General features: G+C 39.7%; 1 protein-coding gene across 15 annotated transcripts in view; it reads right to left on the reverse strand.

Annotated features, from left to right (window-relative positions):
• ARFIP1 (ADP ribosylation factor interacting protein 1) overlaps positions 1 to 17,835 on the reverse strand; it is an 86,868-nt gene that overhangs the window by 17,927 nt on the left and 51,106 nt on the right. For 11 of the 15 annotated variants that reach the window (XM_059721973.1, XM_059721969.1, XM_059721967.1 and 8 more), the window contains 3 exons: positions 15,696 to 15,791; positions 13,312 to 13,421; positions 3,385 to 3,606 (listed from right to left, as the gene is read on the reverse strand). In XM_059721973.1, coding sequence (XP_059577956.1) covers positions 3,385 to 3,606; positions 13,312 to 13,421; positions 15,696 to 15,791 — 428 coding nt within the window. The remainder of the gene's footprint in view (positions 1 to 3,384; positions 3,607 to 13,311; positions 13,422 to 15,695; positions 15,792 to 17,835) is intronic. The other 4 variants (XM_059721963.1, XM_059721962.1, XM_019481494.1 and 1 more) reach the window with 2 other exon arrangements.

Below are 17,835 nucleotides of genomic sequence, written 5' to 3' on the forward strand. Positions count from 1 at the left end.
CACTGACAGGGAAGATCACTTAAGTAATTTCATCACTTCTCTTGAGTGTGTGCAGGTTTAAACAAACGTGACTATAATCTAGACAACAAGCTAAGTTAACACGAGAAAGAATCACAACTAAAATTAAGTCAGCAAAATGGCCCCGCAATTCTGCTCTCAGTTATTCCCATGAAATCCCACTAACTAATGTCAGCAGATTATGATCCAAAGCTTTGTAAAATACCAGATGTTTGGTACTAATTCTATTTTGTGATCTTAAGAGTTATGGAACTTGGCTAAACACTGTATCTGGTGTCTTTCACATAGCTGCTGGGTACCAATACTTTAGTACTAAGAAAGACATCAGCAAAAAAGGGTAGTATAAATACAGAGGGGCAAGTAGTATTGATTAGCAAACAAATTTATTTTTACATTACATTCTGAAACAAAGGGTTGGACAAATGCCAACATCTTTTTTATTTTAAAAAAGCTGCACATAAGAAAGCAGAATGTGCTGTAATAATAGATGATCTGATGTTTTAAGGGGCCAAATTATTGCCAAAGAGCACTGAAATCAAGTTTAGATATTAAATAAAAGACAAGCATAAATGTATTCAACAGCAAAAGCATTCAACAGCACTGATTTTTTCCAGTGCATGGATACTACACAACAGTCTCACTGATATACTTATATCATCCATATGGTATTTTCATATTCTGCAGATTAAGCTTTATTAAAAAAGTAGGATTTCTAGCCATCACTGCTGTGGAGATAAAGTTCCATGTGTGAACTAGTGTAACTAATATAGAGTTTTCTTTCAGAGTCCAAAAATAACTGGCAACTGGTGCTGAAGTGTAAACTCTTCCAACTCCATTTAATCCAACTGGAATATTACTGGTTTTAGAGTTTACAGCATTTCATGTTAATGTTAACTGTTTGACCGCTGGTCATTCTGGTGGACTGAGTGGTGAGTGTGAAACCAACCAGGAAGAAGATGCACAGGAAGTTAAGAAAGAAGAAATACTGAAGAGGAATAGACAGGATGTTAGGAAAAATAAATTAAGGTAATAAGCTATGGGGACAAATTTGCCATGTCAGACAGGAGGGATTTCAAACATACCGTACTGCTTTATGCAGGCTTCCTAACCCATAAGCAGTGCAGTTCTTGTAGTACCACTAGTGCACTACTGAGCATAGGCAGGCTAGTTGACAGTGTCACTCAACAATGAAAATTAACATTTCCAAACTGCAACACTCCCTGCTTCTGGTTTAGGAGGCAACCCATTAGAGCAGTGCAGCACGCTTATGGATGATGCTGTCTGGAGCAGCAAGTTTGCTATGTAGACAGGACATAAATTAAGAAATAGCAATGGAACTAGAAGGGCATACTAACCACTAAACTCAGTACCTTATTCTAACTAAGACTTTAATTACTACAGAAGGGACATGTTCTACCCATGATCTTTGTGTTTCTCTCTTATGAACAATGGCAAGTCCCCTCTGGATTGAGATTATTTATAAAAAATATATAAATTCATACATACACACATATATGATAATTTCAGCTCTCTTTATGTAAATGATTTGACATGCCTATTCAAGTAGTATGGCTTTGAAGATACTGTACATACAAGAGACATCTTTGAACTCAAACAATGAACGCGACAGAGTTCTAGATAACTAGTATTGTGCTTCTGAAGAAGCAAGTTTATTAGAGCTATGTCATTCTTGACTTTTCACATGCTAGTTTGTTGCTGCTCAAAGTTAAAAATCAATTCTAAACAGTAACTTTTTAGATTTTTAACTTTTCTCCAGAACTTGTAAGGAAGTAAACAATGCTATCCAAAGAAGTTAGGCTTAGACAGCAGTAAAGCCCAATTAAAAATGGGCAAGCACAATGAGGAAACAGACAAACAGGCACCTCTTTAGGAGGCATAGGTGTTACAGAATTTTTATTAATAGCAGAAACCTTTATTTGATTTTTTTCTTAAATGAACAGTCTTCTTCAATAATCTACACCAGAGATGACAGATTGAAACTGAAACAGTGAAAGATTCCAAGAATAGTACAAGAAGCTGGTAGAATCTGGAGAAATGTTGTTCCCAAGTACAAGAGTTATAAGGCTTTTAGGAGAATGAATGTGTTCAAAATGAATACTATGCCAGGATCAAAATTAGTGCAAATTTCAGAAATAAATGCAACTCCAGCACATACTGCACTACATCATCTTGCATTCTACCACAATCCACATGCCCCATATTTGCATCAACAATAAACAAATTGCTAAAAATGTATTGCACTTTTTTGGCAACATTTATATGTGTTTTTGTTGTTAGAAGTGTTGAAAATATTAATTTGCCAAAACTCAATATTAAAAAGAACAAGTCTCCCCTAGAATGTGAAAAATGTACGGTATTGAGTTCTTCTAAGAAGCTAACAGTTATTTAGTGTACACATTAAACAAAAGTAATTAAGTGGGAATACAGTGATCACAAAGGAGGAGGAAGCAGAAGGGCAACAACCTCAGAATTTAATTGAGGGTGCTGCAATACTACATTTTTGGGAGTCCGCCTATACAATGTTAATGTATGGGCGATGACTTCAGATCCTAAGCTTGGTGGCAGGAGGGAACTGTTCTAGATACAGGAAGTAGCAAGATCTGTGAGGAGACAATCCAGCCATACAGCCATAATATCTAGCTTCTCCCTCTTTATAACACACAGGATTGTATAATCACTTATAGCTGAGATACCAGAGTTATATAAAAATCCCAGAATAAGGGATCCTTCCAAACCTAAGATGTTAGCTATCTAAGGAATCATGCTTAAGTTGCTTGCTTGGAATCTGAACACCATAAAAGGAGCAGTTTATTACATGCAGGTTGCAAGGCTTTGTGAAACAACTGAGCAGAGCAACGTTTTATTCTCCCAAGGAAAAGTGATTCACTTGTATTCAACAGTGACTTCACCTCTATTGTATGAAGTCTGTTCTACCCTACTCCAAGGCATATACCCCCTTGGGTAATTGTAGTTTACAGTAAGTGATCTAGAACAATTTTGATGACATCTTATTAATGACAAATTAAGTGCCATATGTGTTTAATGCACAAAGGAATGTGGTTTGTTAGCAGTTCCTGAAATCTAAGTTCCAATTCATGTCAGACATTTAAATAAAAAAAAAATGCTCAACAACATTAAGTGTTCAACAACCTTAATATGATTTCAGTGGTTTCCTGTAGAGTCTCAAGTGAATTGTATAGCTTTTTTAAAGCAAGTTCAGTATTACAGACCTTAATACTTAAGTCAACAGCTGTTATCTACAGTGCAGCATGCACCAGTTGGTCAAGTTTAACTTCATCTCCATCCTTTAAGTCATTTTATTTGCTAATACTATAAAAGTCTTACATGGAGTTCCAATGATTTCAAACTCAGGTCTGCAAATGCATCTCCAAGTTGCCTTTGGGTATGTACCATCTGGTAGAGCTGCGTGGACAAAGTCTGTGCCAGTTTCAAGATATTTTCATACTTTTTTTTGTTATCCCTTAGTATTTCTATTTGGGCTTCCAGTTCCAGGTCTACGGTTCTTGAGCCACGTCCCAACCTTTCAGAGATGATCTGACGAGTACACTGCAAATTCATAACAAATAGTTTAAATTATAATGAACTCAAAAACGTATATTCAAGATAAAAAACGTATACCCATTCTTGGCTTCAAGGAGCATGTAATTAGCAAGCACTTCTTTCACAACAACCCCTCCCAATTTAAGTTTGCACAACAAACTGAAGCAGCATCTCAGGCTCTGCAGAGGTTTATCAGGACTCAGCAAGAACAGCTGGACAAGTCTCAACTCCTACCAATACAAATATTTAACAAATCAAGAGCAGAACTAATTGTTTTGAATGACAGATCTCAAGTGACTTCTTAGGGCTGGTGAGTCTCATTAAGTAAAAGCAACTATTATCCTGTTCAATAAATGCAAATCAGTATGCTGACTTTATTAAAAACAACTGTTACTGATTTTATGTTAAGTATCTACAAAACAGCCATTCCATCTTTGGTTGCCAATATCCAAGCCCATAGGTATTGCCCACTTAAAGACCCAAACCAACCAAATCTAGCATAATAGGATAATTTTACTTATTTTTGCATTTTTTAAAGCCAGTCGGCAACTTTTTGCTGAGAAATATACAAAGTATCTTGAAATTGCACCTGATTGCATCAGATTATAGCAAAACACTGGTGAGAGCACAGAATACTAGAAATGCTCAAACTTCAAGAGTTGCATACTGGCACAGGACTAAGCCCCCGATCCGATTTGCAGCCCATTAATGTAATAAGCAGCAAATGTAACACTTAGAAAAACAAAAGAATACCCAACGGTAAAACAAAATGCTCTGTTTATTGAGATTTCACCATTTTAAAGTGAAGTTTAAAGTAGTAAGTCTGTGGCCCAGAGAGAAAAGGACTTTTTAAAAGGGCAAACAGAATGGAATGGAAGAGTGAGTTTGCCATTAAGAGAGTTATGAAGGCTAAGTGAAAGCAGTCAAAATATCCAAGGCTGATTTGATTCAGGCTTTCCAGGTTAGCCTAAGCTGCGTAGATTGAACCAATAATGAAGTGAACCAACATTTTTCTATGATTCTGGAAATGCAGACACATGCCTTCAATGGCCCAGGCCAGAAGCTGGGAAGGAGGGGACAAGGAAACGCTAGAGCATGCCTCCCTGCTCGGCTGGAGCTGATACTTTGGGCCAAGACTAGCCCATCCACCCTGCAAGATGGGGTTTGTGGGGAGGTGCAAAGCATCCTGGGATTCTGGGGGACTAAGTTAACTTGAATCTGGAGGGGATCTGGGACAGAAGCTCAATAAACTGATTCAAGCTAAATTAGTTAAGTCTGATCCTACATCTATCCAGGTTTATTTTAAACTAGCTTTGGCCATTTTGGAAGTGGTTTATGTGCAGTGAACTTCTGTTTATGTTACAGATTTGAACCAGTTTCCAGTCACTTATACCGGTTTATGTGTAATTTCTGTCCCTAGTCAAAGAGAACAATATGGTCAAGGTTACAACTATACTGACAGAAGTAAGATCTGATTACAGTAGTGTAGTATCACAGGATAAATGGCTCCAAATCCTATTTTAAATCATATTCATAAAATGTATAAAACTAATGGACTTTCATGATTAAGATGGATTGCAAAGTATTCACTGTGTGATCTAGCTGATATGTTAAGATCAGCATTTTAGCAAAGACCCAAAAAGAACGTATCCATCTTTCAGACACTCAGGAGTTCCCACTAAGTTTATACTCTTATGCCAGAGAAGTATTTCTATCATTGTCAATTTAGATGACACCTGTAAATGGAGAAGTCTAGGCAAATGGTGGATAATCTTGAAGGTACAAAATCAGTGGAGTATAGGTAGATTCAGTCCATGGATTATTATTAAATAAGCCAGGCAGGGAAGAATTTTCAGTTAGAAAATAAAGGCAATATGCTCCCATTTCTAAGAGAGTCCAGGAGAAAAAATGCTCAAAAAGCATGACATTACCACAAAGCCCGTAAAAGGAAATGCAGTAGTTTAACTAGAATGTGAGGCAGAGTATGAATAATGCTTCACTAGGAGCTTGGTACAAGTGAGGATGAGCTCTGGCTATTTTCCAGAGATGGTGATATGCAATCACACAAACAAGGGACCTGCAAGAGGAAATCTGAGTCAGTGCTGACAAGATTTTGGGAGTGAGTGTAAGTTACAAGCTAAGGAGATTTGTCAAGCCTGACAAAAGGCTTTTATTTTAAAATCAAGGCGGACTTTGAAGCATTTATTTGCAGGAACATAGTTTATCAAGAAACTAAGAGGCAACATTCACAAGTTAGAAAAAGGAATCGAAAAGTAAGCTGAGGTTTGAATAAGAGTGGTGCCTGAAGTTTAAGATACCCATCTCCTAACCTGAGCTTTCTCTAGGGTATAAACTGTATACAGAAAAGGTTAAAAAGAGAACCTTGAGAAGTCTTCTCATTGTATTTCTCCTTGTCTCGAGTGGATTAGGTACAGACGTGCGGGGTACTCTAACCAGTGGATGGAGACAAGAAATTTTAGTATTTTCAATTTCAGGTACCACCTATAAAACAGAAATCTAAGAAATCTGTTCCAAGTTGTAAAAAAAGCTACATGGTTTAGTGAGAAAAAACAAGCCAGAAATAAAACCATGACATCTTTTATATATAAAAGGATAAAGAGCACACCAATGGTGAAAAGTTTTTCTTAGCATTTCTCAGAAACAAGCCAAAGTGTCAGACTGCTTTAGAAAGTGGATATTCAAGTCATTGCATCACCTTCAGTGAGTTCACAGGGTATATAGACCCATGGATCAGGAGGTTCAAACAAGCAGTACAGACTATCTCGAATTAAAGTGCATCTCAACTACAAGGATTCCTAGCTTCTTTCAAGTGAGCTGGCTTAGCCCTGATTTTAGTGGAGGAGGGGCTCCAGAGGAAGCAAGAACCCCACAAACCTGAAAGTGAATCTGATTCCCTGAAAGCAGCTGAAAATGGTTTTCAAAAATAGGGAAGTTCATAAGAGGTAAATTGCATAGAAATAAGTACAAGGCATCAAGTGATACAACCAGGGGACTTAAGCCAGATTTATTTCTGTATAGTCTTCTTTCGAAGGGCGCTGGGTAGAGCACAAATTTATTCTACTTTTGTATATATCTAAAACCAAAACAGCAGATTAAATATCTCTAGCAGTGTCTTCACTAGGGAAGCTGACTATTTTTTAAAAGTTTCAAGTCTAGAACTGGACTATTTAAAATGAATGGCAGCTGTTAACATCAAAGAAAACCAGACCACTCAAATGATGCAAAACACTAGCCTGCAGTCTAGATATCAAGTAATAAAACTTTTGTCTGCAACTCTTGTAGGTACAGAAAATAAGGTGTTCACTTTTGTCCAGTGACTCGCAATTGGTTTCTTGCATTTAACATTCTCTCTCTCTCTCTCTCTAGGTACCATATCCAAATAGGACACTGGTCTTCTACTGATCTCTTCTCTTCGATTAAGCTCAAATTTCTCTATTTTATCTACTTTTCTGATACCTTCCCCCTATTTGCCTCCACTGCTTAATCTCGGTAATACCTGTAATGGCAAACTGTCTGAAAGTCTTCCTTCATCACCTCTGCAGCACTCCATCAACACCACCTTTGCTGCAACTGTACACATGATTTCACCTACTCACCTTTGATTTGCAACTCCCTTCCTTAAGGCGTACCCCTTAGTCCCAGCTCTACAGATTTTTGGATGTGAAGACTGCTTCTTCCCTCCTTTTCACATGTACAAACAAACTTAACCACAATCACACAACTCTCAGTACTCCATTTATTCTCCATTCAGAAGATATGGACAAATGTACACTTGGAGCACCTTCCAAAGTAGAGGAGGATCCAGTGCTTGGGAGTATGAAGCAGCTGCTAGGTCCCCTTCAGAAATGGTCTGTTCAAGTTATTAACCATAGATCATGCCTTTTTAACTTGCTCTGATAAACTTATTTCTTATGAACCCAGAACAATTAACACCTTTTTTTTTTTGGTAGCACTACTAAATTCAGGAGGCCACATATTTAAAAGCCCCCTGGATGGAGCGTGAGAGTTGCCACATAAGGCACACTTTACAGCTGGGGGGAATAGAAGCCTGCACCAGATCTTTAAAGGGTGTGCAAGCAGCCCAGTAAATGAGCAAGTGAGAAGCTCCCCAATCTAGGACACCCAGGTACCTTTAAAGGTGCCAGTGTCTGGAGCAGCACCAATCTAGCAGGGAAGGTAGGGTGGGGGGATCAGGAGGGGAAGCTAATAGGATTGTCTGCCCCTGCCTAGTTTAATCTGTGTCAATATAATTTGATACTATACTTTCTATTATTAACTCAAGGTCTTCCAGATATCCATAGCCAAAATTTTGTCATATAATTTCATTTGCTGTATATCTTAGACAAAGAATGGGCTGTTTAAAAAAAAAAAAAAATCACCAAACAGGACCCTTGATTAAATCATCTATTTGAAATCTTGTTTATAGTCCTAAATTTTAGTTATTATCTAAAAGAACGTTACTAGCCAACAAGAATCAGCCTATCAAAAAAAGTTTATTTACAATAAAATACAATCTTTGCTGAAATCCGGTATGTTTCTAATTAGGAGGGTCACTATGTCCACTTATACTTACATGTATGCAGAGACAGATATTCACCACTTCATTCAAATTCTAAATTTTCACATGTTATGGTACAAAATGGAAAATGACATTAATTTACTAAATGATGACTGATTCTGTTGTATATGATGCATGTCAAGCACATGGAAGGAAGTTAGTGTTAAAATGCACAAAACATTTAAAAATGTTTATCAGTGATCTGAAACTAGCTTAATTCTTTTGGGTTCTTCAGAAGTCAATTTTATCAAAGCAGGTTACAAAGGCATGATCTATGGTGAATAACTTGAACAGACCATTTCTAGCCTGCCCTTTATCACTTTAGAATTACTAATTCTACCTTATCAGTAGGGATCCTGGTTTTCTCTGATTTAAAAAAAATGCCCAGTTTTCAGATTTAAAAAAGTAACCCCAAACCACATTTTTCCGTGATTAAAATAAAACACCAATATATATAGTAGTGTTCCATTGTAAAATCACAGAAAAACATGGATTTGATGTTACTTTTTTTTAAACCTGAAAATTAGAGATTTTTTTTTAAATCAGAGAAAACTCAGATCCCTACTTCTCAGACCTTATTTTTATTGATACATTGAACAAGAAAAGGTTTCTCAGATTTTTCAGTTCCCAAACACTCTCTCAACTTTGAATGAGGTAACCACCTAAAGAACTAATGGAATAGACTGAAAAAAAGTATTTTCTGCATGAAAAGGGGCAACTGCTGTCAACACTTGAATTAATATTTCAAAAAGATTCCATGTGTTCAGCTGCTTTGCTACTTCCCTCTCAGTTCACTGGTTAGGCTTAGTTTGGATTTCTTTAAAATTCTTGAAAATTAATTAAAGTGCTTTTTGAGAATCATATAAAATTAGGGTTGAAAGGGACCTCAGAAGGTGATTTAGTCCAACCCCCTGCTCAGAGCAGAATCATTCCTAAATAGATCATCTCAGTCAAGCCTGCGTCTAGTCAGGTCTTAAAAAACTCCAAGGATGGAGATTCCACCACCTCCCTGGGTTACTTGGTCTAGTGTTTTACTACCCTAATTCTTCCTAATATCTAAACTAAACTTCCCTTGCTGCAACTTGAGACCACTGCTCCTTGTTCTTTCATCTGCCACCACTGAGAACAGTCTAGCTCCATCCTCTTTCAAACCCTGCTTCAGGTAGTTGAATGCTGCCATTAAATCCCCTCTCTGTCTTCTCTTCTCTAGACAAAATAAACCCATTATAGCAAGTTTACACCTCAGTACAGGCCACCAATTTCAACTAGTTTGTTTTTCCCCATGTATTTAACTGGGATGAAAACATCTATTTTTTTCTTTAAAAAAAACCCGCCATTAGTGTAAGTCAGAACCAATCCTACAAAGAAAGATAAAATTCAGGCAAGATCTGGAATCCTACTTCCAGGAACAGAATGAAACCAGAAATTTCAGTTTTCAAATAAAAATTTCTTCAATTAGTGGGAGACCTGGCAGACTCCAAGACCATCTGGGAACAAAAAGGAGAAAGGAGGCTGGAAGTGAATTGAACAACATAGATACTGAAGTGTCCAGAAAAGCTACAAGCCCCACAAGATAATTTCAGGCTGAACAGCAGCGAGAAGAAAGAAATGCTCAAAGACGACAGAATGAAGAAGAGTGATTTAACAAATCTGAATTCAGGTTACACAAGAGTTATCAACCCTCAAAGGAAGTATAATTTATAAATGGAAGATACTAGCCTGGAAGACAGAAAAACTCAAAAGCCTGAAATTAGCTAGGTCTTTCCATCTACACAAGACCTTTTTCAATTTCTGACATTACCTAAGATGCAATTCCTGTTTTCCAGTATGTTTACTTCCACCTTGTAAAAACTATATACTGCACAGAAAAATGCCTGCTTAAACGTCAGGTCAAAGTACGTGCATGCCCCTAGAATTCTTGCCTGCTGTAGGTGAAGGATACAAATGGCTTCAACGCCACCAGCAGCTACAAGTTCCTTTCTCATCAGAAACCTTATAATTGGACTCCCAAGGAAGGTACAAACAGGAATTTACAGGGCTCTAAAGTCCATGCATTCTAAGATTTGCCGTAGCCCCCCTCCTAATGCCGCTGCCACCCACCCTGAGCCCAGCCCAGCCCAGCCCCCCCGCCCCCGGAAGAGCTCAACATAGCTCTGGCCTCAGCCTGCAGCAGCAGCCCGACCTTGTCCCATGCGCAGGTCTGGAGGTGCATGCCCCCCATGCCCTCCTAGGGTGCGTGCAGTTGCAGGAACCACCACCCACTCCCCTCACCCGCCAGATGAGCTGCTCACAGCTCCATCCTGCGCCCTGCCCCAGCTGTGCAGCACCTGCTCCTTTCCCAGCCCCACTCCCTCCCCGACTGCTGGGTCCTTGATCTACCCCCCGCTCCATTCTCCTTCCCTCACAACAGACTTAACAGCTGGATCCAGCTGCTATCCATGCTGCTGGGCCATGCTCCTGGTGGCCTGCATGCTGTGTTGCAGCTGCACGTATGCACACAGCATTTAACAGCGACATTATTGGCCACATCAGCCAAAAAAAGCCAATTACCAATACTGTCAATTTTCCTTATATCAGTGCCAATCCAATATGGGACTACGTATAGGCAGAGCTGTCCGTAGGGATGTGCGGGGCTGGGGGCATATCAGCCTGTACGAGGCCCAGGGGGTGGGGGTGGCGAGCGGCACTGGCAGAGCAGGGGGTGGCGGGGGCAGTGGTGAATGGCAGAGCTGGTGGTGCTCAGCAGTGGCGGTGTGTGGCAGCCATGGTGGAGCCATTGGCAGGAAAAAAAAAACTGGGGAGGCTGAGCATGCACACACACCCCCCCTTCCAGGCGCGAGAGTCTGTGAAGGAAGAGGCAAGGGGAGGGGAAAGGGCTGGGGTTCAGGGCTGCGGCAGTGAAGCATGGACGCAGGGGGCAGAGGCCGAGCCTAGTTGCGGCCTGCCCCTGCTGTGTGCAAGGATTGTGGGCTTACGTGCCCCCCTCCCCCCCCTTCCCAGTGCCACGCCAGCTCTGGAGGAGTCACCAGGCTGCACCAGGCTTGGGATTGGGGTCTGCTGCTGCCGTGAGGTCACCCTTTCCCCCACGCCTACATTCAAAGAAGCAGTGGCAGCGAGGCGTGGGAGCAGGGAGCAGAGGTGGAGCCCAGCTATGGCTTGCCCCTTCCCTGTGCAAAGATCAGGACAGGGCCCACGTGCCCCCTCTTCACTTCCTGGAGCCATGCTGACTCCAACCGCCCCACAACCTGGACCAGCCGAGGCCCAGTTCAGTGGGAACAGGGCCCCAGGCGGGCCAGGTGGCAATCACCACAGTGCAGGAGGGAGCGGGACAGGGATGGATGATTCACCCTGCCCCTACCTCACTCTCGATCTGTCTCCCACCCCAGCCTGATTAAAAGGAACTTACCTGCCTGATGCTGGGCCTGCTATGATCCTGGCTGCAAGTGTGCAGGTATCTGAGTGCACGTGCGCCCCTCCCCACTGCGGCCAGGCTGTCCTCTGGCTGTACCTGCTGCCCTGTGTTTGGGGGGACTGAGCCCCGTTAGCCTTCCCCTTCCGCCACTTACAGGCGGCTCCTATAGGGCACTGACCGCAGGGCCCTCCACAATGCAGGGCCCAGGGCAGTCACCCCAATTCATGTACCCCCCCCCGGGACAGCACTGTGTATCAGTGCACCTCTAAAGCTGTGGATGAGTGTGCTTCTGCTGGAATAAGCTTTATTCTAGTACAGGTACTTCAGGTCACAACTGATTTAGATTTACAATCTGCTTCATTCAGTAGCCATGGGTAAGAATGCTTAATCTTTGAATTGTTGAAGGAAACAACAGCAGCAGATGCTCATTTCTCAGATGTTTAAACCTTCAACTGTTGAGTTTTTTTGTTTGCTTGCTTTTTCCAGGAGGTAAAACAATCATGCAGCCTGAAAGACTGACAGAGGAAACAGCTTTTCAAATGAATAGCCAGTGCTAATTTTGCCAGGATTCTGCCCAAATCCTCAGGTAACTTTCTGTTACAAAAGGCAGTGCACAGTGATTAGCAGCCAGTCTACCACTTGCAGTCTCCTGGTCAAGTCAACATCTACCAGAAAAGGATGCATCAGAAAGGTATGGAACATGGAGCATAACCAAGGGGCTTTTTATAAGTTTGCAATTAACCAAATTCAAATCTTAAAGGTCAGCAGGTTGCCTATCTGAATAATACAGAAGATTTTCAAGAACAGCATAAAATGGATGGCAGAAGGCTGATTTCTTTCTGACAGGAATGCGTCAGGCAGAAGCAGCAACTAGAAATGGCCATCCAACTGCCAAAGATAATTTCAGTTACTTGAAAAAATTAAATTCTAGAACAAATAGAAGTGGGCAAGAAAGAACGCAAGTCTCCACCCCCCTAAAAAAACATCTAAACTAGTTCTTCTAGCAAATGCTAAGCTACAATTATAAAATGTATTTCCTGGTTCCCATCCCTATCAGACAGGAAGACATTATCTGACTGGCACTAAGGACCTTGGGATTCAAATTACAAGGTTCTAGGTTACCTTGCAGTAGCTGTCTTGGAAGCTACTTGGGAAGCCTGTCTTGGAAGTTACTTGTCTTCCAAGTAAATAAGAGTAAATAAGTGAACTTTATAAACCTGTGTCTCCATGGCATTTTTGTATTGAAATGCCCCAACCATCTGAGTTTGTATCTGAAAGAAGCGATAACCGAAAAATCCAGAAGGGATGATGGGTCAAATGATCAAAAACAATGAATTAATTTTCATGCTTTCAGCTTAATATCCTCTAATGCTAATCAATGATGTTTATTCAAAACTAAACAGTTCAACCACCAGCATTCAAACAAATAACAACTTGTAGGTTAAATAAGAATAGGAAGTAGAAACAAATAAAAAGTCTATTCACAATGTTGTCAAGTTAATGAAGCCTAAAATCAATACAAGTTTCTCTTCTTTTTGCCAGCCAGGTTTCATTTATTTTCTTTTTGAAAGGTCACTGAAGCATTAAAAAAGGTGAGCTTGTCTATATAGATTTTGCTCAATAACAGGATTGCAAATTTTCAGTTACCTAATATAGTAAAGAGACTTTTGGAAGATTTAGGCTATATCTGTGAAATTAACATGCATAAAAAAGTACTAACCTTGTAAGTGTTTAGGCTCCATTTTCTTACAAGTTCCAATTTTTCCATGGCTGGATTCTTTACTTCATCTGCTAGCACAACTGGCCCACTTTTCTGCTGCATTCTGCCACCTTTGCAAGATAGAACAAGTTTACCTTTAGGACATAAAAGACACTTGACTTTGAAAAAATCAAGTATACCAAGTTCATGCAACTGCACTTGTGCATGCAAAAGCCAATTTTGCAGCTAATTTCAGTGCATATGAAAGATGGTAGTGAAATGCATATGAAGGAAACAAAACTGCTCCTAAAAGTCAGGTATGCATGTATATGCAATAAAGGAAAACACAAATAATTGATTATTTTCAAAAGATACAAAACCCCACATACATTAATCGCTTTATTGAGTAATAAAGTTTACGGTGATGTTTGCAGAGTTTGTTGCTACCTTCAAAATTGCTTTTGAGATGTGCTTCATTATTAAAACCAAACTGGCAGCCTCTATAGCCAACACCCAGCTAGAGTTAGCTAACCTAAAAAAACATTTTCATGCTCTCCAGGCAATTAATAATTTACAGAAACATATGAACTGCTTGCTATAGCCAAGAATAATCAACACATGATATAGACAAATATCTAAAGCAGGGGTGGCCAGCCTTTTTTACATGTATGCCACAATTAAGCCCTCCTCCCCCGCAAGTGCCTCTCTCATCCACTCCCACACAGGCACATCTGATGGAGTTTGCACTTTGAAAAGCCAAAGGGAGGGAATGGTTAAGCCACGATCATACAGAGCAGAGTAGGATGCTGCTGTAAGAGTGGCCTCCTCTGGTCACTGAACCCTGAGCTCGGGATCCTCACTCACCATGTAAAAATGAGGTGGTTGTTGGGCAATGGACAGGTTAACATGACTTGAAGCAGTAACATCTGACATCTCTTGCAACAGTTTCCCGTCTCTGTTCTGCTCCATGACTCCTTTCTGGTGCCTCTTTACTTAACACCGAGGGCTTGCATGCTACCCACAGCAGTTGTCCATGCCACTTGTGGCCTGAGTGTCAGTAGGGAAAACTATTCAATTCTGCACTAATCTTTTTTATTAAATGTTTACAAACACCGACCTCAGAAATGGTAACAATCACAGGTTGGTTGGCAGCATGTTTGCCATGTCTGCAGTACCAGCCCAAATTATGCCAAGTGTATTAACACCCTACAAATAAAGGGTGGAAACGACATATGAAGGGCATGGTAGTTTGCTTGTACATGCTTTCTTAGTGTACTTCACTGCATGTACTGAGAGAGCCATGCTGACTTCCATTCTAAAAAACAGCAGCATAGAGTGCCTGCCAAATGCAAAAGGAGGAGTCAGTATAGAAACGTTTAATTTCCTTTGAAAGTACTATCCTGTGTAAACAGAACTGAGATGCTAACAAAAAGCCAATCTAAACTTGAGGGGAGAAGGAAATACATATCTATCCATTCATCATATTTTGTGTAACCCCAAATATGGTATATTATATAATATATTATTTATATATTAACGAAATAATATTACACAGCCAGATTATTTTGTTAACAAGGGTTTGAAAAATGAGAAGATGTCTGTAGGTATCTACAAATATTCCTGTAACACTGGCTGTGTCTATACGAGACATTGACTGCACAGCAATAACGAGCTGCTGCACAGTCAGCATCACCTAAAAGCCATTCGGCAATGCTACTGCATAGTAACGACGGTTACCGCACAGTCATTTAATACTTGTATAAGCAAGTACTAAATGACTGCACAGCAATAACTGTGCAGTCAGAGTCCCGTGTAGACATAACCACTGAGTACTTGCAAGTTTTAAATCCTTAAAGTACTAAATAATCATCATAAGTAAACCCTCGTAAGATGCTCAAGAAAACTAAATTACCATTTTCCCCTTTTTAAAGAGAGGGGAAATGGACATAAAAGATGGAATAATTCACTGTCAGCAACAGATCAAATCAGTAAAAGCAAGGTTGGATGTTGTGAATTTCCAAAGTCCTATCCTATGCTTAGCCTTTTGGATTGTGTTGCTCCTTTTGGCAGACAAAAGAAAAATGCTGAGAGATTTAGCATTGGTATAAATTGAGAGATTTAGCGCCTGCATAAATATTTTTTTTTAATGATTGTTTGTTTTATTTGTTGTTTAAAGAGTAAAATCACATAGATTACATTTAATGCTCTGGAAACAGAAAGCTATACAGAAAGAAAAGCACAGGTTACTTTGCAAACTGTTAAAGCTTATAAGCCCACAGGTGAAAGAACTACCAAAAAAGCCAGAATTGCATCCCCACCTAGTAATAAATCAAATTATTACAGATATTAAGGAGTTAGTGTTGTCAGCAGAGACAAGGGCGTTATCCGCTCAGTACAGTGAATACCTGTGGGAATAATTAAATCACAACCTTGTCCAGCCAGTCTGCTAGCTGCTGCACTGCTAGGAGATATAACAGATGATTTGGGTGATGCTGAGGAACCTGAAAGGGGGACACATTTAACCATAAAAAAATTAAATTTCTTCTTAAAAAGAAAGATGTATTCTTTATGTATAAACAGACAGTTTTTAATATTGGAGATATGCTTGGCTCAGCAACTAGTAGAGTGTATGGAAGACTCGTTAGAGTTTCTGGTGGAAAGTTGCAGCTGTTCATGTGAACTACTCCAAGTTATCCTAAGTTAATCATTTTTCCCCTCTAACAAGAAATTGGCAGCATGACGAAAATGTCTCAAAATACAAGTGACAGATGTGGCAGGCAAAAAACTCACAAACATTATTTCATGTAGCATTAACTGTTTAATATGGGTTTTTTTCAATAGGAATCCGATTTTTCAATTGTAGGTAAAATTCAATCTGTACTTTCAATGGGTTATAACTAGAACTTTGAGGTACTTTAACCCTGGTTTCAATTCCAGGTTTACATTAGCAGGTGCAAGAACAAAAGTTAATTGTGTATAATTACACACACATGTGTTGGCATGCTATGCAATAATGTGAAATCTGAAGCGAGACATTAGGGATCTAAAAAGTTAACATTTTTTGAGAAGAGAACTTTCTACTGAAAAAAATATTCATTCCATTAAGCATACTTAAGTTACTGGCATCACTTACTCCCAGAGTTTTGGATATTCTAATGTGCTACTGATGGATTTGTGCATTTCCAATCACAAAAGAGAAATAATCAAGTTACTCATTTAACTGCAGCAAAGGCAGCCTTACAAAATTTTACATAATAGTTAACTTCTCACTTGCATATTAACTAGCTAATGTCAAAATAAAGTACATTTTGTGCCTCAGTTGATAAACTGATAAGCTATTTTTTCAAAGCTTTTTAAAGATCTACTGGGTCAACATGCCTTCAAAATAGTCCTTGAACACACTAGTGACTTCCACAAGTTATTTCACAGATTCACCATCACCAAAAACATCTCCCTAAGTAATTGAAACAATGATTTTTTTTCTAATGTCCATTATGGAATCTTTGAAGCATGAAGCGTCTCCCCTCCAACTGTAAATATAAACACTTTAATCACATCGTTAGTCTACACCAAAAAAATTAAATTAAATTAAGGCTCCAAGACTTTAAACTTGTCCTTTCCTGTCATAATGTTCTGTAATAGTTACAACTGGATTCTGAAGTTACAGAAGACTGACTACAGAATCTTACTGAAAGTCTAGGGATATATAAACAAGCTAGGAACAGCATTTCATTCATATGTTCATAGTTTCCCTTCCATCTTGCACAGCAATATGCACCCTTAGTTATGATTTGTTTTTCATACCTCCCCATCTGAGGACTTCAATTTTTATTTTTTCCCCTCTTATTAAGTAATTTTGACAAGAGTTGAAAAACGTTTAAAATGGGGCAATATTTTATCTTTTTATTATTTGTAACAATTGAGGTCTAATTTCCACAAGGAAGTTTCCTAATGCCTCATTCACAAAAAGATGATTAGTAATAAATTATGTTCTATACCAGTGTTGTTCAACCTTTGGCCTCAGGGGCCAAGTGTGATCCACAGGGCCATGTCACCTGGACTGCGGGACTCCCCATGAGTCTGGAAATTTGGCAGCCAGGGGGAGCAGTGGCAGCATTTAATTGCTGTGACTTCCATAACTACGGCCATTAATGCTGCCATGACTCCGCAGCTGTCAAGTTTCTGGAGCTCTGGGGACACCTGTGAATTGGATGACAGTTGTGTGCCAGTTCAGGCTGAAACCATATTCAGCACAAAGGGCTGACTGGTTCTGTGGAGTCACTCTGAAGCCAAATCCAGCACACAAGGCCAGGCTGGCATGCTGGATCACACCAAGGACTGACCCTGCACACTGACCCCACACTGGATCCAGCCTGCAGAGTGGTTCTTCGCCACTTATCTAGCCCATGAGGCCAACAAATTAAACACCACTGTCCTACACATCTTATACAAGTTCCATTGCTAAAATAGCTGCGCAAGAGGCAAGGATTTCTTAGTAGAGGTGCACTGATAAAGATTTTCTTGGCTGATACCGATAGCTGATGA

The sequence above is a fragment of the Alligator mississippiensis genome, chromosome 2, assembly GCF_030867095.1.
Source record: "Alligator mississippiensis isolate rAllMis1 chromosome 2, rAllMis1, whole genome shotgun sequence".
NCBI classification, from domain to species: domain Eukaryota; kingdom Metazoa; phylum Chordata; order Crocodylia; family Alligatoridae; genus Alligator; species Alligator mississippiensis.